The 26,823-nt window shown below is 52.4% G+C and overlaps 6 protein-coding genes across 6 annotated transcripts; 2 read left to right on the top strand and 4 right to left on the bottom strand.

Annotated features, from left to right (window-relative positions):
* Nucleotides 1-1,033: 1,033 nt before the first annotated feature.
* Nucleotides 1,034-2,887, top strand: Z517_09734 (uncharacterized protein; the record flags this gene model as incomplete). The annotated part of the gene is made up of 4 exons (XM_013425642.1): nt 1,034-1,495; nt 1,556-2,007; nt 2,084-2,525; nt 2,591-2,887. 4 exons carry the CDS (start codon nt 1,034-1,036, stop codon nt 2,885-2,887), a joined length of 1,653 nt encoding a protein of 550 aa, XP_013281096.1.
* Nucleotides 2,888-3,640: 753 nt separating this feature from the next.
* Nucleotides 3,641-5,684, bottom strand: Z517_09733 (uncharacterized protein; the record flags this gene model as incomplete). Its single annotated transcript, XM_013425641.1, has 3 exons — nt 3,641-5,326; nt 5,420-5,542; nt 5,616-5,684. The coding sequence occupies 3 exons, from the start codon at nt 5,682-5,684 to the stop codon at nt 3,641-3,643; spliced, it is 1,878 nt and encodes a 625-aa protein (XP_013281095.1).
* Nucleotides 5,685-6,708: 1,024 nt separating this feature from the next.
* On the bottom strand, nt 6,709-8,109 carry Z517_09732 (uncharacterized protein; the record flags this gene model as incomplete). The annotated part of the gene is made up of 1 exon (XM_013425640.1): nt 6,709-8,109. The coding sequence occupies one exon, from the start codon at nt 8,107-8,109 to the stop codon at nt 6,709-6,711; it is 1,401 nt and encodes a 466-aa protein (XP_013281094.1).
* Nucleotides 8,110-9,113: 1,004 nt separating this feature from the next.
* Z517_09731 (uncharacterized protein) lies at nt 9,114-11,224 on the bottom strand (the record flags this gene model as incomplete). The annotated part of the gene is made up of 4 exons (XM_013425639.1): nt 9,114-10,113; nt 10,166-10,575; nt 10,623-10,928; nt 10,988-11,224. 4 exons carry the CDS (start codon nt 11,222-11,224, stop codon nt 9,114-9,116), a joined length of 1,953 nt encoding a protein of 650 aa, XP_013281093.1.
* A 983-nt stretch (nt 11,225-12,207) lies between these two features.
* On the bottom strand, nt 12,208-17,963 carry Z517_09730 (uncharacterized protein; the record flags this gene model as incomplete). Its single annotated transcript, XM_013425638.1, has 3 exons — nt 12,208-12,239; nt 12,294-17,617; nt 17,671-17,963. 3 exons carry the CDS (start codon nt 17,961-17,963, stop codon nt 12,208-12,210), a joined length of 5,649 nt encoding a protein of 1,882 aa, XP_013281092.1.
* Nucleotides 17,964-20,493: 2,530 nt separating this feature from the next.
* On the top strand, nt 20,494-25,853 carry Z517_09729 (uncharacterized protein; the record flags this gene model as incomplete). The annotated part of the gene is made up of 2 exons (XM_013425637.1): nt 20,494-24,395; nt 24,452-25,853. The coding sequence occupies 2 exons, from the start codon at nt 20,494-20,496 to the stop codon at nt 25,851-25,853; spliced, it is 5,304 nt and encodes a 1,767-aa protein (XP_013281091.1).
* Nucleotides 25,854-26,823: the final 970 nt, after the last annotated feature.

Genomic DNA, 26,823 nt, shown 5'->3' with positions numbered 1-26,823 from the left:
GTTTTGCCCCACGGGGACTGAGGGGGGGTTCCCTGCCAAAAGACCTAAGACCTGGAACTGGGATCCCGTTCCTTCAATAGGGAGCCAAGCATTGAGCAAGAAAGAGCCGGACTCGCCTTGACCAAGACAAGCAGGGAAACAAAGACGTCAAAATGCCAATATTGAAAGTTTCTGGCGAGCACCCGTGGCCAATGGAGCCGCCGCCTCTGACGTCTGATGGTGTCTCAAAGAAGGCTGTCGTTCAGCCACCCCGGAGCCCTTTAGTCCTGTTTGGGGCAGGTCACCGAACATCACCCACTGGTGCAACTGGGGACCACGGTGGAGGCCAGCGGTAGGCCCATGGATCAGCAAGGAGCTCGGCTTGGAGAGCCTCGCTGGCTTCTCTGCGCGGGGCGGGAAAACAAAACTGGACCAACTCCGTAACTCCGCGTTTTGCAAGGTGATGCAGTCCTTCCAATGGTATGCAGCCTCTTCACCAAAACACCTATATCACGGGGGCAACTAAAACTCTGGCGATGGCACGCTGGCACGCTGGCACGCTGGCACGCTACTAACCCACATTTCCCCTTGTCATGGTGCTCTGTGGGTTGCTTCGATTGCCCGACCACTCAAATTCCATCTGGAGATTCTTTCCCTCCCAGAAAATCGCCATGTTGATGGAGGAGGGGACCTCCACTGCCGTGTGGACAACGCGCCCTCTCTGCTGCCAGTCTCGACCGACCTCCCTATGGGTCATGGCCCTGTTCAGATTAGGAATTCCTGGTATCAATCACCTGCAGCAGATGACTTTTCTCCACATCCCAATACCCCTCCGAGGCGTGTGACCAGTAACAAGCCACATAGGTCTGTGAAAGCTCCAGAGTTCCATTGCAATTGTGACTTTCCCCTTGGGACCTATTGCCTCTGCCCAAAGCTTTCTTTAAAGAGATGCTGTCTCCTCGTTTGAGAAGCTTGTCTCTCTTGTCTCCCTCTTGACTTCTTGTCAAGCACTTCTTTGCTCCTTGTCTTGTTTCAACCCCCCAAAGAGTCCAACATGCCGGGCGAGGTTCGTGCTCTCTCTACTACCAACGATGTCAATCGCATCGAGGCTCCAGTGACCTGGAAAGCCTATCTCATCTGTGCCTTTGCGTCCTTTGGCGGTATCTTCTTTGGTTATGACTCCGGTTACATCAATGGTGTCAATGGCTCCAAGCTGTTCATCCATATCATTGAAGGCCCCGATGCCACAGCTCTCTCGTCGCCCCACCAGTCTCTGATCGTCTCCATCCTGTCTTGCGGAACCTTCTTCGGCGCCCTCATTGCCGGTGATGTCGCCGACATCATTGGTCGTAAATGGACCGTCATCACAGGCTGCCTCATCTATATTATCGGTGTCGTCATTCAAATGATCACTGGGCCCGGTCACGGTCTCGGTGTCATTGTCGCCGGTCGTCTGATTGCTGGTTTCGGTGTCGGGTTCGAAAGCGCCACTGTGATTCTGTATATGAGTGAAATCGTAAGTCGCGGCTACTGGTGTATTTTCGTTGCTCTCCAGCTAACTGTCGTGTGTTTATAGTGTCCTCGAAAGGTTCGCGGTGCCCTCGTGGCTGGGTATCAATTCTGCATCACGATCGGTATCCTTTTGGCCTCCTGTGTCGATTATGCCACGGAACACCGATCAGACACTGGCTCCTATCGGATTCCCATTGCAATTCAGTTTGCTTGGGGTCTGATCCTCGGCGGTGGTTTGGTGTTCCTGCCTGACTCGCCTCGATACTTTGTCAAGAGAGGCCGCATTGAGAAGGCTATGCAGGCACTCTCTCGCCTCCGCGGTCAGCCTACTGATTCCGAGTACATCCAAGTGGAAATTGCCGAAATTATCGCCAATGACGAGTACGAGCGTGAGATGATTCCGTCCTCTGGTTGGTTCTCCAGCTGGTACAACTGCTTCAAGGGAGGCCTGTGGCATCAGAAGTCCAACCTGCGTCGTACTATTCTCGGGACGTCGTTGCAGATGATGCAGCAGTGGTGAGTAAAATGCCCCCACGAGCAAAATCCGAGCTCTGCCTCTTGTAGCGTCCGCAGTTGGCTGACACTTTCGCAGGACCGGTGTCAACTTCATCTTCTACTACTCTACGCCTTTCCTCCAGTCGACTGGCGCAATTGACAACACCTTTTTAATTTCCCTGATCTTCACGCTGGTCAACGTGTGCTCCACCCCGATCTCTTTCTACACGGTGGAAAAGTTTGGCCGTCGTCCTTTGCTCGTCTGGGGAGCCTTGGGCATGCTTATTTGCCAATTCCTTGTCGCCATCATCGGTGTCACGATCGGCTTCAACCACACCCATACCAACGCCGACGGTGACAGCATTGCCAACAACATCTCGGCGGTCAATGCACAAATCGCCTTTATTGCCATCTTCATCTTCTTCTTTGCCTCGACTTGGGGTCCTGGCGCCTGGATTGTCATCGGAGAGATCTTCCCTCTTCCGATCCGTTCCCGAGGTGTGGGTCTCTCGACCGCCTCTAACTGGCTCTGGAACACGGTAAGTAGCCTCCCGTGGTGCTATCCTGGAGTGCTTTGGATCGGTTAAACTGACCTCTTCCCTAGATCATTGCTGTCATTACACCCTACATGGTCAACGAGGACAGAGGCAACCTGAAATCCTCGGTCTTCTTCATCTGGGGCGGCCTGTGCACGTGTGCATTCATCTACGCATTCTTCCTCGTCCCCGAAACCAAGGGTCTGACCTTGGAACAGGTTGACAAGATGATGGAAGAGTCAACCCCGCGTACCTCGAGCAAGTGGAAGCCTACCAAGACTTTTGCCGAGCACATGGGTAGTGAGGGCGGTATCCTCAACAAGGAGATTGTTGCAGATGTCGAGAGGAAGGGCTCCGTCTTTTAGATGGACTTTTCTTACCGAGCGCCATCTCGGGCTATCTCGGGAAGAAAAGATATGTATGCAGCCATCTTTGCCCAATTAGTGGTGACCGGCTGTATTGGATCTTGGTCCTTTGTCGAGATCGAGTTTGTGATGCGCACAGGAAGATAAGAAGGAACCCTGTTTTCTTACAAAATAGAATGACAGGGTCGCCAGACCTGGACGGTTGCCTGACAAAGGGGAAGAAGTGAGCGGCGGCGGCGGTAGTAGTAGGAGGGGAAATGAAGAACCCACATCATCATGACCTGTCCCATAGCAAATAATGTTATTACATTTTTTGCGTACCTATATCTCGCGGAGTTTTGCCCAGTTTTCCTCCATTCTGCGTGTCTACTGTATGTGACCGTGTGACGCTACCATCTACCATCTACATACTGTACGAGTACGAGTACGAGTACGGCCTATGGACGTGTCGACGTGTGGACATGTACTGTCAATCCATCTCTACATACCTGAGTACTCTGTCTCTCCCCATCCCTATCCCTATCCCTCTCCCTCGAGTGTCACGTAATATATGTACAGGGAACTGGCCGATGAATAGGCCATCCGATCAGATCCGAACAGAGTATTCAATAGTTGATTGGGTATTTGTGCGTGATATCAATCTATGTACCTTGTTGCCATGTGTCACCTGTTTCACCTACCTAGCTCCCTACCTACATATCTCCATACCTACCTAGGTAGGTAGGTAGGTAGGTAGTCAGTCGTCTAGACGCATCACCCACTACTCGGCGCCGCTACCGCCGTCTTCACGTTCGCCTCCTCAGGGTCGGGCAACTTCTCAAACAGCTTGACCTCCAGGATGGCACAGCGGCCGCCCTTGACGGCCTCGACGGCCTGGGGCAGCGCGTCGAGCAGTTCCGCCACGGTTCTCACGGTCCCGGCCCAGGCCTGACCCCCCGTGGCGGCCTTGGCGATGCCCGCGTAGTCGGGCGTCGGGTCGAAGCTGATGTTCAGCTCCTTGTTGTCGACCCTGCTGCCCTCGCCGAACGGGTGGACCAGCACCATCGACCGCCGCGGCGCGTTCCAGCCCTTGTTGTTCAGCACCACGGTCAAGATGGGGATGTCGTACCGTCGCGCGATCCAGTACACGGACCCGGGCACCGAGAACATGAACGTGCCGTCGCCGACGATCTGGCACACGAATTTGCCCTTGTTGGTGCCGAACCGGTCGCCGGCCGCGACGTCGCGGTTCTCAAAATCCGACGCCAGTTTGATGCCCAACGCGCCGCCGCCGGACCACCCCAGCCCCCCGCCGCCGCAGTTGATCCACGTTTTCGCCTGCACGGGCGCTATCTGGTCGGCTATGAAGGTGCTCAGGGTGACAGCCTCGACGGCGAAGATGGTGTCTTGCGGCACGGCTGCTCTGATCTGACCGCCCAGTACGTGAGGATTGATCGCCGTGTTCGCCGGGTCTTCGGGTATCTTGGCCAATGCCTTGAATTCGCCCCAGCGTGCTGTATATGACTCTTGTCTCTTCTTCGCCGCCGCCGCGTGGGCCTCGTCTGACAAAGCCGCAGAGAGCTTCTCGTTTGAGGCCAGATATTCGTTGACCTGCTTGAACGCGGTAGCGGAATCAGCGCTGAATCGAGCAAACGCCCAGATATAGAAGACGGGCATTTGCCGCTTCAGCACGTCAACGTCAACGTGGATGATTCTGGCGTCTGGCTTAGGTCTGAACAATTTAGGAATCCAAGGGACGTCGCAGTCCACCACTAGAATGAAATCCGCAGTGGTTACGGCTCGGTCGGTACCATACCGTAGTCCCAGCGCCGCCGGGTGATCTGATGGAAAACACATGTCGGAACCTCCGCAATCTAGGACCCGAAGACCAGGGATCTTGTCCGCCAAAGCCACGGCGGCGACCACCGACTCAGGATTGCGGCCGGTGTAGCCCACGATGAGCAAAGGCTCTTTAGCTTTGACCAGTTCCTCCGCGATGAGCGCCACGCCCTCTTGTGGCAGAGCTGCGGGAGCCACAGGTCCCCACACCTGCTGATCGAGATAGTATGGCTCAATGTCCTCCTCCATAGGCTCACGGGCCCCGTAGAGATAGACGGGTCCCTTGGGATCGCTGGTCGCGAATTGGAGAGCTCGATTGACGATTTGTTTGACATTCCTGCCGCCCTTGATCTCGGCGGTATACCTGCAGTACTGCGCCACAATCTGTTTCTGGTCCGGCACATCTTGAATCCAGTGTATGTATTCTGTTCTCGACCCTCGGTACTCGCCTTCGATGGTGTAGGGGGAGAGGCCGGCGAAGATGAGGACGGGTGCGCGGCCGCAGGAGGCGTTGTGGACGGCCGCAGCCAGACCTTGGGTTCCGACATCGACGTGGACAATAACGCATTGGGGTTTGTTCGTCAAGCGCGCCATGCCGTCGGCCATGGACAGCGCAACCATCTATATGAGATTCCTCATGTTTCAGCCTTCACATCCAGAGCTCCTAAGAGTGCCGCACCAGCACTCATCTTTCTCCCATCTTTCCTTGCGTACCTCATTGGGGCAGGTGATGACTCTGGGGAAGTTCACTCCCTTTTCCCTCTGGCCTTTGGTGATTGCCTCCATGATGGACGGGTGGTCCGAGCCCAGGTTGACAAAGACATGAGTGATGCCGGCCTGCGCATTGCGGTTTGATGTCAGTGAAACGGGACACATTCACGGGACAAGTCAATTCTCCAGGGGGGTTTACCTCCGAGATGGCCTCGAAGAAGGCGGTTGAGGTGGTGTAAGGTCTGGTCGAGTCATGGTCAGTCTGCATGTTTGCACCCTCTATCAGCGCAAACAGGCCAGGCGTACGATTTCAAGTACGAACTCATGGCGGAGCTCGGTCTGCAAGTGGTTGTCCTGCTCTGTATGATGGGCAGTTCCCGCAGGCAAGCTCGTGGGTCAAACGGAGAGAGGTCCAAATCAAGCAACAAACTCTGGACGCGTGATGCACAACAAACTAGAGCTGAGACTGGAAGGGGGAACCAGAGAGACGGGTGGTTCAGTTCAAATATCGCAGTGCCATTCACTCAAATACTCAATGGGCAACAAAGGAAGAGGCGGTGGTGTCCCGATGCTGGCCGAGGATGGCGGCAAGGGGATCTACTGGGGTAAAAGGTCCCAGCAACTACTTGTTCAGGGTTATTATGGCGCATTGATTCGGCTCTTGATGGAATGGAGAAATAGCTCGGCCAGTCAATGAAGCTCGAACGAATAACCAGAAGGGAAATCAAGGGCGGAGGGGGTATGTGTGTTGTGTGTGTGGGCGGCGAGCTTGGTTCTGCTTGTCCATCACTCTCGGTGTGTGGGGTTGGGCACTGGTTGCTTGTTTGCCGATGTCGCAGGAACGAGCATTTCATCTGGACCTGTCCCCATGGTGGCCCCAATCTTTCTTGTATGTGTACCTCGTAGGTGTAGGTATGTATGATGAGTGTGTCCTGTATTTCCTCCTCTTAAGGCCCCCCACCGGAAACAAACCCCAGTTTCCGGCTTCAGTGTCCGATGGTTGTTCAAGTTTAGGTACTAGGTAAGCAGCCGATGCATCTGCCGTGCTTTGCTCAGCAGAGTCTTCAAGGAAAGTGGAACGAGCCTGATATTGGAGAAAGGATGGCGCAATGTATTGGAGGAAAAGCGGAATTGATGCCGCAAGTATCTGGCACCCACGGCACCCAAGCACGTGCCAAGGTAAACAAAAGACTATCTGCTACTGACCAACTATCAAATCTCTGACCCGCTCGCCAGATACCGTGAACCCCTTGGTATTGCTCGTGATCCATTGATATTCCTCCGTCCTTCCTTCAATCGCCACCTGAAGGCGGCGTTATCACAGCCAGCGCACTACAGACAGGTAGGTTGGTCGAGGCATTAGGGTCCCATGGCGGCGGGTTGACAAAGTTGTGGCTGAACAAATTCGTCTGCGGCCTGAATATCATGCAGTGGGTTGAGCCTCCGAAGTGAAACATACCAATCGACTGGCCCTTGTCAACCCGCTCCCCTACGTTGACGGTAAACTCGCAGGAAGACACCTCCGCCATGCCGATGAACACGATGGCCATCAGTCCGATTTGAGGGTTGTCGGCTTGGATGAAAATGATTCCGCGTGCTGCCACGGCCGAGATATACGGTTGGGAGTTATTCGGGGCGGCGGCGTCGGGTGATCCTGGATCGAAACCCTGCGAGAGGTTCTCCGAGTAGTACGACCCTGGCACCTGGCGAATGGCCACCACTTTCCCAGATACCGGCGAGTGCCAACAGTGATACGACAGGGCGCTCAGGAATGCCTGATACACCGATCCACCCACAAACTGCTCGGTGCAGGGATGATTGTCCAGCATCTCAGCCAAAGAGTACGGCTGCTCCTTGAGCCAGAAGGTATCGTGCAGCTTGACGTTGGTGGCGAATTGGAGAGGTGTCGACTCGCAAGCATTGACAATGACTCGCGTCGGATCCGGCTGCTCTGCTGTGGGTTGATTGTCCGGAAAGGCGATGGGCCGGATCCCAGGGTTGAACTTTCGAGTGAAGAACTGATCCCAGGAACCAAACCCAAAGAATGGAAGGGACGGGTTGCAGACATATAGCTGCTGGAATGTGTAATCTGTCTTGCCATCATTCCCCTTGGCGGCTAGAATGTTCAAAGCATCAGCAGAAAGCCACCCACTGGTTTCGTTGAGACAACTGGTCGACGCGGGACTCTCGAGGAATGAGCCCCAGACGTTCAGGATGCCTCGCCACATGCTGTTGACCTGGCTGTCCAAGAAAAAGAGGTAACCCGCTAAGGTGCCCATCGGCCAGTCCAGAATCGCGTTGATGGGAAACCCGATCAACCCCATGGCAGTCGGCGGGTCCTGAATGTCAAACCATTGTGGTCCCTCTTTGAGAATCATGTCGACGAGTCCAAGCATCGTGTCGAAATCACGAACTTGGGGCTTGCCAGTAGGGTCGTCCTTGTAGGCAGGGGGAATCTGGGTGAACATGTCACTAGAGAGTTTGGTGAGGTTGGGGCTGGCCGCGACGAGTTGTTGCAGGGCGACGATGCTGGGGTCCAGCGTGACAGAGGCCTTTTTGTGAAGCTGTCGCCTCTTCTCGAGCTGTTCCAGCTTGGTGGCGAGCCATTGTTTGATATGGGCCCGGTCCTGGGGGAGCCGATGGCCCATGGAGGCCTGAGGAGGCGGGACTCGCCTGAACTCGTGAGAGACCATTGCTGATGCTTGATCGACGTGATATTTTCTGTATGAAGCTGCTCTATGAACGCGAAATAGGATCCAAGGGCGATTGAACTTGAGAATGTCCACGAGGTGTAGGGACCAAGGGCATTTATAGCAGAGCCTTACATGCAGTACATACCTCCTCCTCCAAGAAGAGCAACATCACCCACACCCGCACCCGCACCAGCACCTGCACCCCGTTGCTCATCCATGAACGCAAGCCACAGTCTCGCAAGGACACGTCTGACGCACAAACGCATAACTGAGTCGAGTTGGCCATTTGGACGAGTCTCGACCTCGCACCGACACCATCCCTGTAAGAGTTTGCCGACAATCATGAATCTTGCAGCACCAAAGGTGTGTTACACGGAACTTCTGGACAGTGTTAGTCGGTGGCTGCCTGGGCTGGGCGGGACTTAACTCTCCCTGCAGCGGATTCTACCAGACACTGGACACCAGACACTGGACACAAGATGTCGCTGGTCCAGGTGTCACTGCCTCCAATGCAGAGCTGAAAACCAGCCAGGCCCGGGGGCCAATCAATCGCCCAAAGGTTTTTCGCGGTCGGGTGCGACAAAAAATCCGGGAAATCCTGTCAGCTGAATGGCGGCGGCGGCTGCTGCTGCTGCTGAGTGCGTCAACGGGAAGAAGAAGAACCAAACAATAGCAATAACGACGACGATAACAGACGGGTGCTCCGTTACAATGGTGCAAGTGGAGGGGCGGGGACAGAGAGTCTGAGATCTTAATCAGAGCAGAAGTAGAGAAGGAGATAGATTGAATTGTCATGAAATGGCGCAAAGAGCTGCTCGTATGTACATCATGTCCAAATCACAGGCTTATAGGGTAGGTAGATGGAATAGATACTTGTGCTTGAAACCATCCATCGCTCGTATATTCTTTCACCACAAACAAAAATACTCAGATTCCCCCAAAATACTCTCGAATAGCCAATACCCCGTCATACCGATCGTGAAAACATTCGCGACAAGCTCAACTCAAAACCCACCCATTCCTCGTACCCGTTGTACAGCACCAACAACCCCCTTGGCCCATGCAAACTTGCCTGGGTCGACACCAATGGCACCCTCGGCCTGCTGTCCAGTTCTCGGATCCTTCCAACATCCAGCATCAGGTCCTTCGTTCTCGACTTTGCCGTAGAGGTGCGTGTTTTGATTCTGTCGGATTCCTTCCATCCACTTGCCCACGACCAGTGGGCTGTCAATCATGATGTTGACTTCCTGGCTGTGATACCAACTCTGCGTGTCCTGGTTACCGTTACCCTGAATTCCAATGTGGCCGTCCACGATCATCAGCTTGATGTGACATGACCGCTGCTTGAATTTGTTGTGGATGGGATGGATTTGGTCTTTGGCGACGTAGGCGTAGATGTCCAGGTTATCGCGATATTCGGGTCCCACGTCGCGATACAGTCCGTTTGCGATCATTTCGTTGTGTCCGCCCTGCATGGGCAGCAGTTCTCCCGCATCGTTGTATCCCAGACAATAGTAGTAGGTGACCTTGACCCCTCGTCGGCAAGCTGCAACAATCTCGGGTAGGAGGGCTTCGGCATTCAAGTCTGGGGTCTGGATAAAAACCGACTTTGCCGCATGACGGAGGGCAGACATGAAGGCTGCATTTTGCGGGGTGTACAAGCAGTGCTTGGTGGGCGCTCCCCATGGCTGTCGGCAGACCATGGCCATCGGGAAAGGATCATGTCGTGGAATCGGAATGAGTGGCGTCATGGTATCAGCTGGTTCAATATCCGCTGCGCTCCCTTTCGTGTCAGGTTGAATCGTCGTGTTCAGCAGGCGGGTGATCGCGTTTATCCGTGTCTCGCCCTCCCGTGGATTCAAACATGCTACAGCGCGTAGCACCTCAGACTTGATGTCAGGGTCGTAGTGGGGCTCGTGTGATGTGTGCTGGGGCAAATCCATCTGCGATCCATGCTCGGCAATCTCTCGAAGGCTCTCGTGGCCGTCAGGGATTGGCGTGGGTCTGTGTCAAGGTCAGCGCTACGCAGGCACATATCTCAGTGCGTCCAACTTACGCTTGATACACGGGAACCAACTTTCCGCTTTCGTCGAACATGGTCGCATAACTGTCGCTCGTGAAAGTGGGAATCGAACAATCCGCAGTAGGTCGGCTCAACAGCGGTAGCGGTGGCTTGAGAGCATTGTGCCATGAGATGAGCGCAACATCATAGAATGAATCAACAATTGGTCCTTCAAATTGCGTCATCATCTCCAGGTTGTCGATATCTTGGATGTTGTTGCTCTGCAATATCGCAATTCGCCGATCCACAACCATGTATTTGGCATGAAATGTCCCAAACATTGGTCGATGGAAATTCATGACTTCGATATCTATGTTTGGCAGCTCATCAGGATGGGGTATTCGGATTTTGCCATTGGGATCTGCAAATTCGCTGGGTGGCACGATGAGGTGGTTTTTTACAAGCTCGTGCTGTCAATGAATGTGTGCCAGCGGGCAGGACGTCAACTCACCTGTTTCGCACTTCCCCGATCGTAGATGATCTTGACGACGACCCGGCGGTTGGTCAGGACGGCCTTTCTCGAAAGCTCTCTCAGCGCGTTGGTGATCAGCCGGGTAGGTTCTGAATACATCCAAAAGTTGGTCGCCAGGAAGACCTCTTGTTCTGCCCTCGCGATCACGTTGGACATGTGTCGGCAGATATCGGGAACCGTCGCCATGATTGTGAGCGGGCACACTCCATTGCTTCCGAGGAGCGATGGCGAGCACACGCCCACCAAAGGATTCTTTTCCAGTGTGCACAGGACATCATGATAGATCTAGCAACAGAGTCAGGGTCGGGCTTTGCGGCATCGTTGCAGTCAAGAGGTCGTCTCACTCTCAGAAACAAATCGCTGGGATTGGATGTACCCCATTGGCCACACTTTCGGGCTTCTTCCAGATCACTTGGTTCTTCCTTTCCCAGGTCCAATTTCCTGGTAACCACCTCGTCGTCGATATCGACACCAAACAGCTTTTTGGCAGCCGCATGAGGGGAAATGGACGGATCCTGGGCCAATTGCGATGTAATCGACTCGCGGTTCTGACAGAGGTCGTAGATCCCCTTGGGTATCATCGCGACAGCAAGCTGTGGCGTCACTCGAGGGAGAATGGTTGAAGCGCCCCAGAGGTCCAAGGCGCTGAGACTGCCTTTTTAGTTCTGTGCGTCGTGGCGCAATCTGAACAGAGTCGCAACCGAGGGATGTGATGGATTCCTTGTTACAGGTGGCCCTGGAGGGCAGCTCTCGGTGGGTTCGCGGGAAGAGAGAAGGATCAGGGCCAGATCACTGAGGGCCACGCAAGCCAACCCTGAATCCTGAAAGGTACAACCAAGCGTCCCGGCCATTGGCCTGTAAGTTTGGACTCGATCCTTTGTCGTGTGAGCGATGCCCAGCAGCCTTGGTCATTCTGGGCCTTGATTGGGGCGTCATTGGCACCATGGGGGCTGAAGGGGGGCACTTGGGGGTTATTTCATGATGACGGCATCCTGCCAAAGCGGGGATTCTAGGGGCCGTTAGGGGCTTTGGGCCAGCCTAAGCCCTTTGGAGCCGCCTGGGGCCGGACTTGAACTCGTAAGGCCTCCCTCTCTAAAAGCTTCAACAAAAAGCTTGGTGAGCTTGTTCAGCTCCTCTATTGCATTAAGCGAGCAACCACCATTCTTCAGCCCCGCTAATCAACCCTCCCTCTTCACTCTGGCCTACTTGATGCGATTCTCGACTGATTTACAAGGTACGCGATTGGACAGGATTGGGCGCCCGTACCACGAGTCCCGAAATTCGTAGAAGACTAACACTCTAAGGCATAAAATGTTGGTATACATGGCAGATTCCTGGAAATCCACCTCCATCTACGCTGTTTTGATGCCCTTCTGTCTCCCTATCGATTACAAATGCTGCAATTCATCGCTCCCTCAGTGATTATACCTAGCCATGGAGTCCTTTCTCCTCCAACCAAATGTCTACCAATACCAACCATTTTAGTTTACTCATCCTAAACTCCTGCAATCTGCCATTGAAACATGTCGCTAGAGCAGGACAGACGCTAGATTGTGCGGATGAATCACAGTTGACCCGAGAGAATGGCTTCCGTTGCTGCGCCAGATGTTAGCTTTCCTGCCCAAGGTTCGAGCAAGGAGCATTACTTACCACTTCCAATATACGCTCGCTTAATGTCCAAATTTACATTAAATCTCCGCTCCAATTCTTGCTTGATGCCCTTCTTCGTCACGGTCATGAGGTCAGCCGTCTTGAGTATATCCCTGATTTCATTCAGAATCATGTCATCAGTGGGCAATCCGGTCAAGTCGGCCATATCCATGTCGGCCACGGATTGACCACCTGCCATCATGCCGCCGCCCATCATGTCCGAAGGCGCGAGAGACATCCTGGAATGGCTGTATCCTCTTTCATATGTTGGTGGGTGGATGTCGAGCTGTGAGACAGACCTAGAGGGAGCCATGAGATGTGCGCTGCTTTCATACAGGCCAGGACCACCGCCATAGACGGATGCGGCAGGATGGTACGACTTGGTGCCATAGCTGTAGCCCGAGATCTCGGATCTTTCGTCGTCCCGTTGGGTTTGCGCATCCCAGAGTTCTGCCTGGTACTCTTCCCATTTCTTCTTTGGGATCGAGTCGGGGTCAAACTTGCCCTCGTCAGAGATCAAGATCTGTTTACCCTTTTCACCGTTCACAAGACGCGTGTTACCCCAACTGAAGTCGTCCATGTGCCAGAACGAGTACAGAGGCAGACCCAGAGAGAAGACGGGCATGGCCAGAATGTACACAATCATCCACCCGATCATTTCCCATTTGCGGCGAAGGATGAAGATGATGGCTTGCAAACCATAGATTGCGCCCAATAAGATGAAGGCTGTCAAGGGAATAACGTCGGATGAAGTAGAGAGTAGCACAATGAGGTAGACAATATAAGCCACCGTCACAGGGGCGATGACTGTCGATAACAGATCCAGGAACACCACAAACCGCATGCTGAAACAACAAAAACCGCACAACTGCTGCAGTGGCAGCAGTTCGACGAGGTTGTGGACAGTACTATTGATCCATCGGCGTCGCTGAGACATGAACACTTTCCAACTGTCGGGTGCGATGGTCCAGGCGTGGGCGTGGAAGATGTACTTGGTCTTGTATTTGGAGTGATGTTTCAAGAGCAGAGTGGTCAAGTATCGATCCTCACCAAGATGCAACAGGTTTTTCATGTGGAGGGTGTCGACTCGGATTTCAGAATAGTCCTGGATGATTTCCTTGCTCACAAAAAGTGGCTTTCCCGTCTCTGCAGCTCGGATTCGATACATGGTGAAACAACCCGGTAGACATGTGACAGAACCAAACAACGACTCGAATGCCTTGGTGAGATTGTGCGAAATGTAGTACTCGTACACCTGCATCATCGTGATGAAAGATGCTTTGGCGTTAGAGAGTGAGGTCTCTCCGCAAACAGCGATCAGCCTTGTGTCGCGCAGGAATGCCGAAACCATGCGAGTAGCCGAGTCGGGAGCCACAACTGTGTCAGCATCAATCTGGAGCATAAATTCGTAGAACGTTGGGTTGACCCCGATGATGTTCCTGATCTGATGATGCATCTCCAGTTCTAGCGGGCTCATGGGCATGTTGTAATGAACTCGGTTCAGGAAGCGCATGATAACCATCTGGGAGTCACGTTTCCCTCTATTTCCAGGTTTGGAGACTTCCGAGGGTTTGCCGACCTTGACAACAACTAAGAAGGGAACAATGTGTCCTTGCACTTCGTACAGACCAGAGTATACCTTGCCCATGTTGTGTTGCTTCATACCCTCACCTAGAGATTCGAAGCTCAGTGGTTCCGGATCGACTGTTTCTGACACACCCAGAATATCAAGCACAATGCGAGGTGTTGGTCGATCGTTTCCTTGACCGATAATCATTCCGTCGCAGACCACGATGAGGAGTTTGCGTTTGTCATCGTATCGCATCCGCGCTGCTGAGTCGATAGCTCGACGAAGAGACTCTTCGTCTTCCGTATACGCAGGAACCTGGCAGATGACAAACTTGTCGAGGTTTTCGGGTATGTTCTTGCCTCCGAACTGGAGTGCAGCCAAAAATTTGAATCCAATCACGGTACAAAGCAGGATGGAAATAGCTAGGAGGATATACCGGGCGAAGAGACATTGCGCCGAGTTTCTGGTATCCGTGACGCCGACAAAGAACAAATTGTCAAGACAGAGCTGCATCCGACTTCTCAGCGCAGAGTCCATGGAAAGAGCGTTCCAGTATTTCGTGACGTCGTGTCCCGCCCGTTGTGTAAATAGCTCAACTACAAGGTCATCCATAAAGTTGGTGTCAACTCCGGCCGGAACTGTTTGACCCGCAGGAGCCCTAGTGCTGCGCCCACCTTGGTTGTAGGTGGTGAAGTCGTAGACCCTGTCGTTTAATATCGCAATAGAACGTGACTTTTTGGCAAGGGTGCGCACATATTGTGGAGTATATCCAATACTTCCCTTCTTGTAGTTGGCTTTCAACATGATCATCTGCTCGAAAAACCAGTCTGGGCGTGAGTCATTGGTGAAAGAGCGGAAGTCATGGTACCGGCGATTGGGGTCAGTGGTGCTGATGACTGTGGCAGAACCAGAGATATTTGTTGTCGTATAATCCAACTGAACGGCGGGATCAATTCGGCCGTCTTTTCCTTGGCAAAGAGCCGAGACCTGAACTGGGAACAGTCCCGTTGCGTCCAAACCAGCATACTTCTCAAGCGACGTTTGTGGGATGATATTCGGGTAGTGAGAAGGTGCGAAGGCACCTAGATCGAGGACTACGCCTCGTATAGCCGTATAGGCGCTGTGACCGTTCTTACCGTCGTGTGACGACAGCTCCGCTGCTGAATACACGTCTTGCTTTGGACAGATGAGCTGAGGAAAGACGACAATGAAAAAGGCCACGAAGAGACAGCTGAGCCAGATGAGGATGTTGATGGCGAACTTCTCCCTCCAAGCGATTCTCACATCCCTCCGTTTCATGCCTCCACCCCACTTGATCGCAAAATCTGGGAGGTACCAGGTAAGGAAGTAGACTACCGCCAGCCACCTTTTACGTGACGACGAAACGGGTACAACATCGACTTCTTCCATCTTCTTTCTGTTGCCTTTTTCGGCTAGTTCTTCTTTTGTCTCGAGATTGCGGAACATATCTCCAGAGTTGAAAGCAGAGGCGCCGGCATCAGATTTGGCGTCAAGTTCTCGACTGCCGAAGTAACCCCCTCCTTTCGTTTCGTCACCATAGAAGGAGCCGGGGGTTCCTTCGTGTGAGGCAACTAATCGAGCTTTGGAATCGTTGAAGGGGTTGGCACTTGGCGTATCAGGCCTGGAAATGGCGGGAACCTCGCCGCCAAAGTAGGCGGTGCTCTGTGACCCTGTGAGGGCAATACTTGCCCAGCAGCGTTCGCTGAGAAACACACCGGTATTGCCGATTCTTGCCTCGTTCCCGGGCCACTGTTTGTTGTCCAGAACAAGCTGCGCCTTCTCGCGATCACTTCCGACGACGCCAGTATCAGCGTCAGTCAGACCCAGAAATTCACCGAAAGGGAGGAACACACTGAAATCAGCAGTCCGAAGACGTTGGCTGATTTCGGGTATCCCAAACATCTGAACCTGTTGACGAACACATTTACTGTCGAATTGATTGGCGATCCGCCTATCATTTGGTTTCAAGCAAAACACGAAATAGTTGTTGACGTTGGGTGCGGTCAGCGATTTCGTAATATTATCCAAAGATGAGAGGAACTGTGCTGCTGCGCCTTGGGTCAATCCTGTCGCAAAAGCCTTTGTTTTTCTGGTCCTGGCCTCTTCCGGAGTATGTGTGGATTCAGCGTCTTCCTGTAGAGCAGGCGAGCGATCTGCTCTGCGACTGCCCATCCGGCGCAGCTGATCATGCTTCTTCCGGGAGAGACTGGGCATGCGCAACGGCTTTGAGCTGACTTGGGCTTGCACGATAGCCGTCTTCTCTGACGGGTGGCTGACAGTGTTCAAGGCTTCTTGACCGAACAAGCTAGCCACAAAATCACTTTTAGTAGCTCTGACCATGTTCATCAGGTCACCAGACACCACATCACCGTTTTCTTCGACCAAACGATTGACTGGATAATCAACCTCACCAGCATAGTGACGGACCGTGAAAGATGCAGAAAGATTCGTCGTGGCGAAGTTGCTACCAGGTAAGGTTGTAGTGGCGCGGCTGACCGTGATCGCTTTATTCTTGTTCTCAAATCGCTTTCGAATACTATCCAGAAACTGTGTGTCCGTTCGACCACGACGTGTCTGATCATCGAGGATGGCAAGTAGACCGTTGCCATGCTTGAGCAGACCTCGGACAGCGTCAGAGTTATCGAAATAGCTGGTTGCAGGCACGCTGACTTCTTCGCTTTCCAGCATCTCGGCCGTCTTTTCGAAGAAACCGTGAAGACACGTGTTGTAGAGTGACTCATTGGCAGCATTATTCAACAACTGGTCTAGAACAGAACCAGTAGAGGAATGGTCCGCAAAACCTGGGAAGTCAACAATGGAAACAGTATTGGCAACAGAGTCTTCTGCGGCACAGATCCTTTGGTTGATGCTTTCGATGATGTATGCAACCAGGAGCGAGTATAGTGTCGTTGCGAGTTCGTCAGCGTTCTCGCGAGCGCCCTTTGGATCCAACATAACAGTGACACGCTCTCGGTGGAGTGTCTTTGTCTTGTGCCTCATGCTTTCTTCCAGATCCTGGACACTCAGTCCCAGAAAGGCCGCGACGAGAGCCAAAGTGTCAGTATTCTTGACCACCGTGACTGTTTCGCCACCTTCATGAGAGTATCCACCACTTTCTTCAGCCGCAGTCAATGTCGCCTGGCCGGTGCCAAATTCGAGTTGGCCAATGTGCAGAATGGCAGCAAGGACTTGACAGATTTCGGCGATTTCGGCTCTAGGGAATTCCAGCTTTCGCAAAGCCGTTTTGAAATGTTGGAAACCTTCCGCGTCATTTATGCCCACCTTCATTTGCGTTGGGTGGCCCAGATATCTCCATCGTTTCTGTGCCACGGAGGCAGACCTTGTCAGGCCTGTGCCTGACGTGGTGATATTTGTGTGACCATTGAGGCCGAGATGAGACTTTTCTGCCGCACTTGTTCCAGCCAAAAGATAGTAGAGCACATGAAAGCTTCTTTCGCCAGTCGGTACATGTGAGATTCGACTCCTTTCCAAGCGATGGTCTAACAACTTGCCCCCAATGAGAGTGGGAATCGATGACGATGCGTCATACTGGAGTTCGTAATACAACCCAGCCTTTGATGCTGTTTGGGTAGTGGTAGTTTTGGTTGTAGTCAAGGTGTCGAAGACGAAGGCGGCGAGGGACAACCTGGAGGATAGTGGCGTGGACGAGAAAGAAAGGAAGGAGGAAAGTAGGTGTGACCTGACAGTCGTTTTGCCCGACCCTGATTCTCCGCTGTCGCACAATTAGCAGGATAGCAAAACCATGTTGATATTCAGCAGACATACAAGAACACAATAGCCTGATCTTCTGCTCTATTTCCCAGTCTTGCCCATGCCCTACGGGCAAGATCCTCAGCCTCGCCCATGGCACTTCCTTCCTTTTCACCATTTGGTCCCCTAGTTGATGAGGTATATGTATTGAGGCATATCAACGCTTGCGAGGATAATTTCGCTGTTGGGAGAGAGACATGGAATCGGCTTGCCAGGTGGGCCGTCAGATGGGTATCTGATTGTAAATGAGGAGGGAGTGCAGGCAATGAAGCCTGCAAGTGGGCAGGAACATTGCCACGAGCAGCCATTCTGATTGAGATGTATTGAACGCGTCACAATATGTCAACAGACGAGCCACGAGTCGGCTCACCGCCGTACTGATCACTGAAGCTCTCAATTCATCGAACGAAGTTTGCGTCTTCGGGCAGTTGTTGAGTTGGAAGAGAGGGTTTGCGAGTTCGCAACTGTGATCGTAAGGGGGCAACGAGCGTCAATATGTGCCGGTGTAACCAATATGCAGAGCGAGAGAATAATAGCGAGAGTTCGTCAAGTCGTATCAAAGATTGTGAGTGAAAGAACCAACATACATGAAATCAATGTGAAGTATGTTGAGATGAGCGAACAGCAAAAGCAACAGAATTGGCTTCGCGCAAGGGGGGTTTGAGACCAGGACTGTGGTTTCTGGTGGATAAAGAAGATGGGCGGAGTTTGTAATCGTCATTACAAACAAAACACTCAACAGGTCATTTTCACACCCCGGCATGGTTGCGGTTTAGGCTTTTTCAGTGTCTGAGATCTCACCAACCCGACAGTGAAGCGTACACTGCGCCGCACACGTTTCCCTCTCCAGCAGTGGGTGTTGACTCAGGCTGTACTGTCCAATGATGCTGACAGGTGAGAGTTTCTACTATAAAACTCCGGGCCCCAAGTATAGGGTAGTGATGACGGTCTTGTGAGTTGTTCACCTCGCCTGAAATCTGACCTTATTGTCATGCACACCCTATCTAGCCATCTAGTTACCTCCAAGGCCACCTTCGAGCTTTCCTCTACGGAGTCTTTCGAGGCCGGGATGGGTCACAGCCATCAGTCGGAGTTGCTGCGCGGCGAGCGAAAAGAGCATTGGAGTCTAGCAGTCATACGGGGAGGAGGTTGGGGGATTGTCCTTTGCGAAGCAAATACATCCCTCGCTATCCAATAAAAACAGAGCTGGAATGCATCGTCCGTACCAGGTACATGCGCCCAGTATGCGGCCAGCAGAACAGGCACCGCATGCATACTATTTGGGATCGGCACTGGGTGCTTGGATCTCCGACGTAACGCAACATACGAGGAAGGCACTTGGATGTTCTTTACTCGTACGTATGTACCTGGATAGTCGTCTACAGACACCCCAATTCGAGGCCAGAAGCACCAGGACAAGAAAAGGGGTCACCGTTATTATATTTCCAAATTTTTTAAAGTGGTTCTTTTGCTGTGGGCAGCGCACTCCTTTTCTCCTCCTTCCTCTCCACACAAATTTACCCATCCTGAGGCAACACCAGAAGCAAACAGGATTATCCGAAAGCTCATCCTTTGCCGCTATTGATAAGCGCATGACCCCATCTTCGGAATCGTAATGGTTTGGAGGCTGACCACGGACACACACATGCAGCCCGGTCGCCGGTAAGACCAACTGAGACAAATGCGAGTGGACATGCAGCATGCATTCTGCAGGTGGGCGAGACGGTGCAGAAGCGTGCCACATGCTGACCGAATCGCCATCACGTGACCGCGCCGTCGCTTGGGCCCTGCGCTGGTTTGAGGCAAAATAATTCCGTGTGCAACCCGACCACCAAACATTGGGCAACGAGTGGGAACAAACTGAAACTAGGACAAGCGAAATGGATTTTTTCTGCTCTTCCATCGAAACATTTCACTTGGTACGAGTATTTGTACGAGTCCTAAATCCATGACCGTGTCTCATCACTAAATTTGACATGGGACACCGTCATCAACACCTTGCTGGGAGACTCATTATTGCGTCGTACGTAAAGTGGTTCTCATTCTTGACGCGAGCTTGACAGGCGGCTTTGTTGACTTTTCCGCGTCCGTTGCCATGGAGCACATTGACCGTTGGTGTGATTGGCCTGGACAAGATTGACAGGCTGTTTAACCTCCCGGGCTCCCCTGCAGCAACCCGAGTGGCTTAGGCCTAGAGCAGTATAACGCCCAGCAAATGTCCGGGGCTCAAGTACGGAAAAATGGGTGCCCAGGCCCAGGTGGCGCCACAGATTGGCTGCTATTCTTGACCCGGCGTGACCGTGGCTGCGGATCGAGGAGGAGCTGGGCATGGGTCAATATTCTGTCGTCAGGCTGTGGTATGGGTAACGATCAATACACAGTCCCCTAACCTGGAAAAACAACGTTTGGATGCACTCCGCCGTGTTCGGGGCCCATGTTGGCCTTGTCGACAACCTCCTGCTCCCGCTCCCCTTCGCTCATCCTCTGCACCTTCGTTAACGACTTACAAACATTACTCTCGTTTTACATTGTACAATCTATTTGCAGCAGATCTAGCCAGCATTTGCCAGTCCATCGCTTTGGGATCTTTTTACCCTCCCCTTTTCACGTTCTGAAATGCTGCATTGACGATTTGACACGACTCGCTCCTATTCCATCCCTTCCCTGAACCGCCCACGATCTCAGCCTGGTTCAACCGCCTTGATTGACGCTACAAATTTGCAAGAGGAGGCCTTGAACATATTTGCAGTGTCATTCTGTATCTTAATCAATACTGCGAGTGGTTGACAGAGGGCCGGTCGACCCCTTTGCTCGACAGGGGCCCAATTTCGCCTCAACATGGCGAACCGGTACTCGACGTACTCGAACAACTCTTCGCAGGTTGGTGCTGCCCGAACAGCGGCTCAACAGCCTACCCAAGTCTCGACTACTACTCTTCTCAACTCCCTACACACGATCTATGCCTCCGGCCAAACTTACCAACTCGACTCGAGCACGAGCATTTCGGTGAACACATGGCTCAGTGCGATCAATCCTGATGCCCAAGGACGGGTAGGTGGTACTGTCGATGCAGATCTCGCTTTAAGAGCTTGGGAACATGCCAGACGAAGAGCCGAAGATGGATGTATCATTCTGGGATCCCTGCATCCCTCGACACCTTCGCTCTTGCAAGCATTTCTGCAGGTCATTCCTCTACCCACTCCAGAAATTGCGTACACTGCTCTCTCGGCCTTGCGTCCATTCCTCTCTTGTGTCACGCCTCTCAACCCAACCACGTATAGACATTCCTCTCTTGCCGCCAAATATACCGTCACTCTTGCCGGAACGGTGACTGGCTTCACGCTCGCCTTGTCTGGCTCGGGCATTGATGTGGAAAGGGGGCTGCTGAAGATCCCATCCGAGCCCGGTCATCGTGCTTTTGACGTCTTCTACTACCTTCTGACGTCGGCATCCACTCCAGCTGAGCGGGAGTTCCTAGGGTTGCAACATCCATCCAAATACACCCTGTTAAACAGATCTGGTTACTACGATCCGCCTAAATACCTTCCAACAGCCGATGACGCCGCTGCCGCTGAAGACTTCCGTTCAGCTTTGAAATCGATTGGCATTAAAGGCTCGTCCTTCCGAGGACTGTTGTCATGTCTTGCTGGGTTGTTGAAGCTGGGCGAAACAACCGGATTCCTGGTTGATGCTGACGTCCTCGAAGATATATGCGAAGATGTTGGCGGTTTGATTGGATTGGAGCCCGAAGTGCTCGTTAAGAAGTGCTCCACAGATGATCGTGAAGTATTGATTGCAGGCATGTACGAGGCTCTGGTGGACTGGGTACTTGGCAAGGCCAACGATGCCATTGCTGCCGAGTTACGCTCCGGCGCCCTGACACCTGATTCGAGTACCCAAGCCGGTGATGAAGTCAGCCTCACAGTTATCGAAATCCCTGGCGAGCCACTCGGAAAGGCTGTGGCTCTACGAAATGTCTTCGATGACACCCAAGGTATAAACGCCGAAATGAAGGACGATGGGGTTGAGGTTGTTTCTGCTGGCCACTCTGTCCTCAAGGAAATGAACTCTGCAATTGCGGAGGTCGAAGCTGACCTGGGTATCAAAGGAGGACCGCTTAGTCGGGAGAGAGAGCACGACCGGGATCGACGAGAAGGCATCCTCGAGAAAATCGGTGCTGAGGCGGAGGCTGGAGGATTTCTTCGCACATTGCTTTACCCAGTCGATGGTGAAGGTCTGAATTTTGGCCGGAAAGGCCGCTTTGATCTGGGAGCTACTCTCGCTAGCAGTCGAGCATGGTATCAGCTCTCTATCCACCCTACTGATGACATGCCAAGTGCTTTGGCTGCTCTTACCTCGACCACTTCCGCGTGGTCTGCAGGAGCGGTATCGAGACAATTACGAGCATGGAGACTTCCGGAATGGGCAAATCACCGCAATCGGCGGCTCGACTTTACCGCTGATTTCGATGTTGAAGAGTTCGTGACAAGGTACTCCCGACTCGGCTGCAAAGACGGCAGAGATGGGGTAGAAAGCTTCTTGCTAGAAAGAGGCTGGACAAATGGAGAAGTCATCATCGGGCGAGAACGGATCTGGATGCGTGAAAGTGCCTGGTGGGAGGCTGAGTCAATGCTCGACATGAAACCTATCGAAGGTGGCTTCTCTGATGACCCTACCTTCGGCCAGCCGCTCAACCCCTTTGCAACAAATTACTCTGCCAATACTCCTCACAACGGCAGTGGCTTCTTCCCGCCGATGGGCGATAATATGAGCATTCAAGATAGTCGGGAGAATTTGCTTGCGCAAGCCGCAACAGAGCGAGCCAAATCAGTTGCGCCGACAATGGCACGCACGATGCACACAGTTGGCGGCGACTACGGCCTTGGACCAAAAGGCGACGATCACAAGGACGCAGTCTATGATCCAGACCTCGGGCAATATGTCGGTGGCATGGATCCAGAGCTCGCTGATCCTCGGAACGTGGAGTCTAAAAAGACGTCTGCTGGAAGACAGGCTTGGGTATCTCTCGTCTGGGCGCTAACTTGGTGGATACCCTCCATCGCCCTGCGATATATCGGTCGCATGAAGCGTCCTGATGTGCGCATGGCCTGGCGAGAGAAAGTGGTGTTGGTGTTCCTTATTTTCCTGCTGAACGGCCTCATCGTCTTCTACATTATCGAGTTTGGAAGGCTTCTCTGCCCAAACTTTGACAAGGCCTGGAATGCAAAAGAGGTCGGTTTCCATACAGGTACGAATGACTTTTATGTCAGCATTCGGGGCAAAGTTTACGATATCACCAAGTTCTATCCAATCCAACACAGCGACACCGCTATCAAAACTAACGCGCAGAATATGCTTCCATTGGCGGGCATGAACCTGGATGCATATTTTCCACCACCGCTGAGTCGAGCTTGTCCGGGTCTGAATGTCGACGAGAGTGTCCAACTGCAACACAATGACACCAACGCCGTTCTGTACCCAAATGCTGTCCACACCTCCGGTCATCGTTATCAGCCAGATCAACAATCAGCATTGTATAGCTGGGATTGGTACAGTGACACCTTCCTTCCCAAAATCAAGGACTATTTCAAAGGAGACCTGGTCGTTACAAAGGGCAGTATCAAGAAACAAGCTGAGACCGACCAGAGGCAGTGGGTAGTCATCCACCAGAACATATACGATCTCACCGACTATTTCTACACCTTGAATGTCATGAACGACTTTGTCACATACAAGTTTTTCCCGGAGGAGGTGACAGACCTGATCACCGGCAACCCGGGCGAGGATATTACGAGCCAATGGGGAACGGATGCCGCCTTCGCAAACAGTCTGAATTGTATGAACAATGCGTTCTATGTTGGCAAGGTTGACTTCCGCGATACTCCAAAGTGCCAAGTCAACAACTACCTGCTTCTGGCTTTTACCCTGATCTTGTGTGCTGTCATTTTGATCAAATTTTTGGCGGCGCTCCAACTTGGGTCGAAGCGCCGACCAGCTGCACAGGATAAGTTCGTCATATGTCAAGTCCCTGCCTATACTGAGGGTGAAGATCACCTGAGAAAATCCCTCGATTCTCTTACTGCCCTTCAGTATGACAATAAGAGAAAGCTAATCTGTGTCATTTGCGATGGGATGATCGTGGGTGGTGGCAACGACAGGCCTACACCCAAGATTGTGCTGGATGTTCTTGGAGTTGATCCGAAGATCGATCCACCTGCTTTACCCTTCCGCTCTGTCGGCAATGGCAATGAGCAACTCAACTACGGCAAAGTGTACTCAGGGCTTTACGAATATGAGGGCAACGTTGTTCCATATATCGTCATCGTCAAGGTCGGCAAGGAATCGGAGCAAACAAAGTCCAAGCCTGGAAACCGCGGAAAACGAGACTCACAAATCTTATTGATGCAATTCCTGAACCGTGTCCACCACAGGTCACCCATGTCTCCTCTGGAATTGGAGATTTTCCATCAGATCAACAACGTCATCGGTGTCGACCCTGAGCTGTACGAGTATCTTCTCATGGTTGATGCAGATACTATGGTCAAGGAAGATTCACTTAATCGCCTGGTTGCCGCATGTGCCAATGATGCTAAAATTGCAGGCATCTGTGGTGAGACAAGCCTGGAGAACGAAGAACGGAGCTTGTGGACTATGATCCAAGTCTACGAATACTATATCTCACATCATCTTGCCAAAGCTTTCGAGTCTTTGTTCGGCAGCGTCACTTGTTTACCTGGATGGTATGTTGTTCTGCCTTTTTCACCTTCGCTCGCCATCGCTAACCTCTGTTTACCAGTTTCTGCATGTATCGCCTTCGAACCGCTGACAAGGGACGGCCTCTCATCATCTCGGACAAAGTCATCCAGGAGTATGCAGACTGCGATGTTGATACTCTCCACAAAAAGAACCTGTTGTCCTTGGGCGAGGATCGATATCTCACGACGTTGATGACCAAGCATTTCCCGTCCATGTCCTACAAGTTTGTCCCGGACGCTTACGCCCTCACTGCCGCGCCAGAATCTTGGTCCGTCTTATTGTCGCAGAGAAGACGGTGGATCAACTCGACCATTCACAACCTTGCCGAACTCGTCTTCTTGAAAGATCTTTGTGGTTTCTGCTGCTTCTCGATGAGATTTGTCGTCTTCATTGATTTGTTCGGCACATTGATCCTCCCTGCAACCTGCACCTATCTCGGATACTTGATTTATCGAGTCGCATCGCATACCGGCCAATTTCCCCTGATCTCAATTGTGATCATTGCTGCTGTGTACGGTTTACAAGCAATCATCTTCATCATCAAACGACAATGGCAACACGTGGGATGGATGCTCATCTACATCTGCGCTTATCCTATTTACAGCTTCGTCCTACCAATCTACTCGTTCTGGAATCAAGACAACTTTTCATGGGGTAATACGAGAATCGTGATTGGAGAGAAGGGTGACAAGAAGGTCGTTGCTATTCAGGATGAAGGCTTCGATCCCCGATCGATTCCTCTTCAACGGTGGGACGACTATGCCGCTGCCAACAACCTGCCAGGTCGTCGTGGAAACTCTGGCACTTACCCGGAGAAGGGTTTTGAGTATGGCTACCACGATGACGCCGCAATGATGGAGATGGACGACATGCAGTCAAGCTACTCATCTGTCAAACCAGCTAGCACGATCCTGGCAGGCTTCCCCCAGCAATCAGGGCCATATATGGCACCGCCTCGATCGTCGACACCGTTCACGGCAATGCACAATAACCGCACCAGCACTATGACTGGCCTTACACAGTTCAAGGACCAACCCCTCAGCCTGCATGGACGGAACATGAGCATGATGAGTTTGGGCAGCCAGATGCGGCTGAAGTCTCCTTCCCCTGTGCCATACCAGGATAACCCGCGGAGCCGCAGCCCGTACCTCCAGGGTGGCATGCAACACTCGGTCAGCAGACCCAGTCTGTTGGGCGTGGGTATGACAGGCAGCCGACCAGCATCAACAGTGATGGACTTCCGCACCGTTCCTTCGGCAGGACCCAGTGACCATGACATTGTCGAGGCGATTCGCGCGGTGCTGGCCGAGGTAGATCTCGACAAAGTCACCAAGAAGCAAGTCAGGGCGCTGGTGGAGCAGAGGCTGCAGTGCGAGGTACCCGCCGGAGAGAGGCGCACCTTCCTTGACAAAGCGATTGATGGAGAATTGGCCAACATGTAATTTGAGCGGATATCTATCAACACACGGATTGAGTCCATTGGGTCATTGGCGTCTATCAATTTTGGTGAGGCGAGGATTTCATAGAAGAATTTGGCCATCAACGACATCGCCCTAGATCGAAGCTAGGGCTAGGAACAAAACACTTGGATACAACGGGTCTTTTGTGCTAATGTGCATTTGTTGTATCTTGGGATGAGATGATGACGATACTGGCAAAAACTTTCCTGGGGTAAAAGAAATGGCATAGGGTGGGTGCTATTGGCGTCACGCGATAATGGGGGCGTGTGGCACACCAATATTGGAGGTATGGAGGAACTATAGGTAGACGTGTGAGAGAGGAAGGACAGAGGAGACTCGGGCGACTTTTTATCATATTACAAGGACGCCAGTCTGTTAATGCTATATACCATATACCTCTATACGATGTATATATAGGTACCTGGAACTGTGCTTTATTCCTTAGCATTTCAATCAGGAAAGGGGGCAAGGCTGCTTTAATCGGCCACGTGACGAAACATCGACGAGCCCAGGCATTCCTGTAGCACGTGATCTCGAGCCGCTTTTGCTTGACTGCCAAACAGTCTTTTTGCCCATCTCAAATATTTAGAGGTGATTATTATCCCTCTTTATTTATGCCACGAGCTAAAAGGCCATCCTCCCTTTGATGTTGATGCATATTGAGACTAGCAATGATGAATACCTCGTGTACTCGGTACATTGGGGAAAGAGCTGGCGGCACTTTGCGAATCCAGTCAGGCCCCTGGCAACCTGATTCTTCCACCTTCATTCATTCGCGAAGGACCTACCACTTCGTGTTGCCTTGCGCCCCAACGTGGCTGCGGCTGATTGGCAAAGCAAGCGCCGACTCGAGCCGCCCGTTGTCGCAAAAAGAGGTTTCGATGGTTTTCAGCTCTCTTCTTTCATTCTTCGCTGACCTCACTTTCCAGATAACCAAAATTTGAATTCTGTG

This window comes from Fonsecaea pedrosoi, assembly GCF_000835455.1.
Source record: "Fonsecaea pedrosoi CBS 271.37 unplaced genomic scaffold supercont1.6, whole genome shotgun sequence".
In the NCBI taxonomy this organism is placed as follows: domain Eukaryota; kingdom Fungi; phylum Ascomycota; class Eurotiomycetes; order Chaetothyriales; family Herpotrichiellaceae; genus Fonsecaea; species Fonsecaea pedrosoi.
The sequence above is the reverse complement of the archived record's forward strand: the minus strand, read 5'-3'. Positions and strand labels throughout refer to the sequence as shown.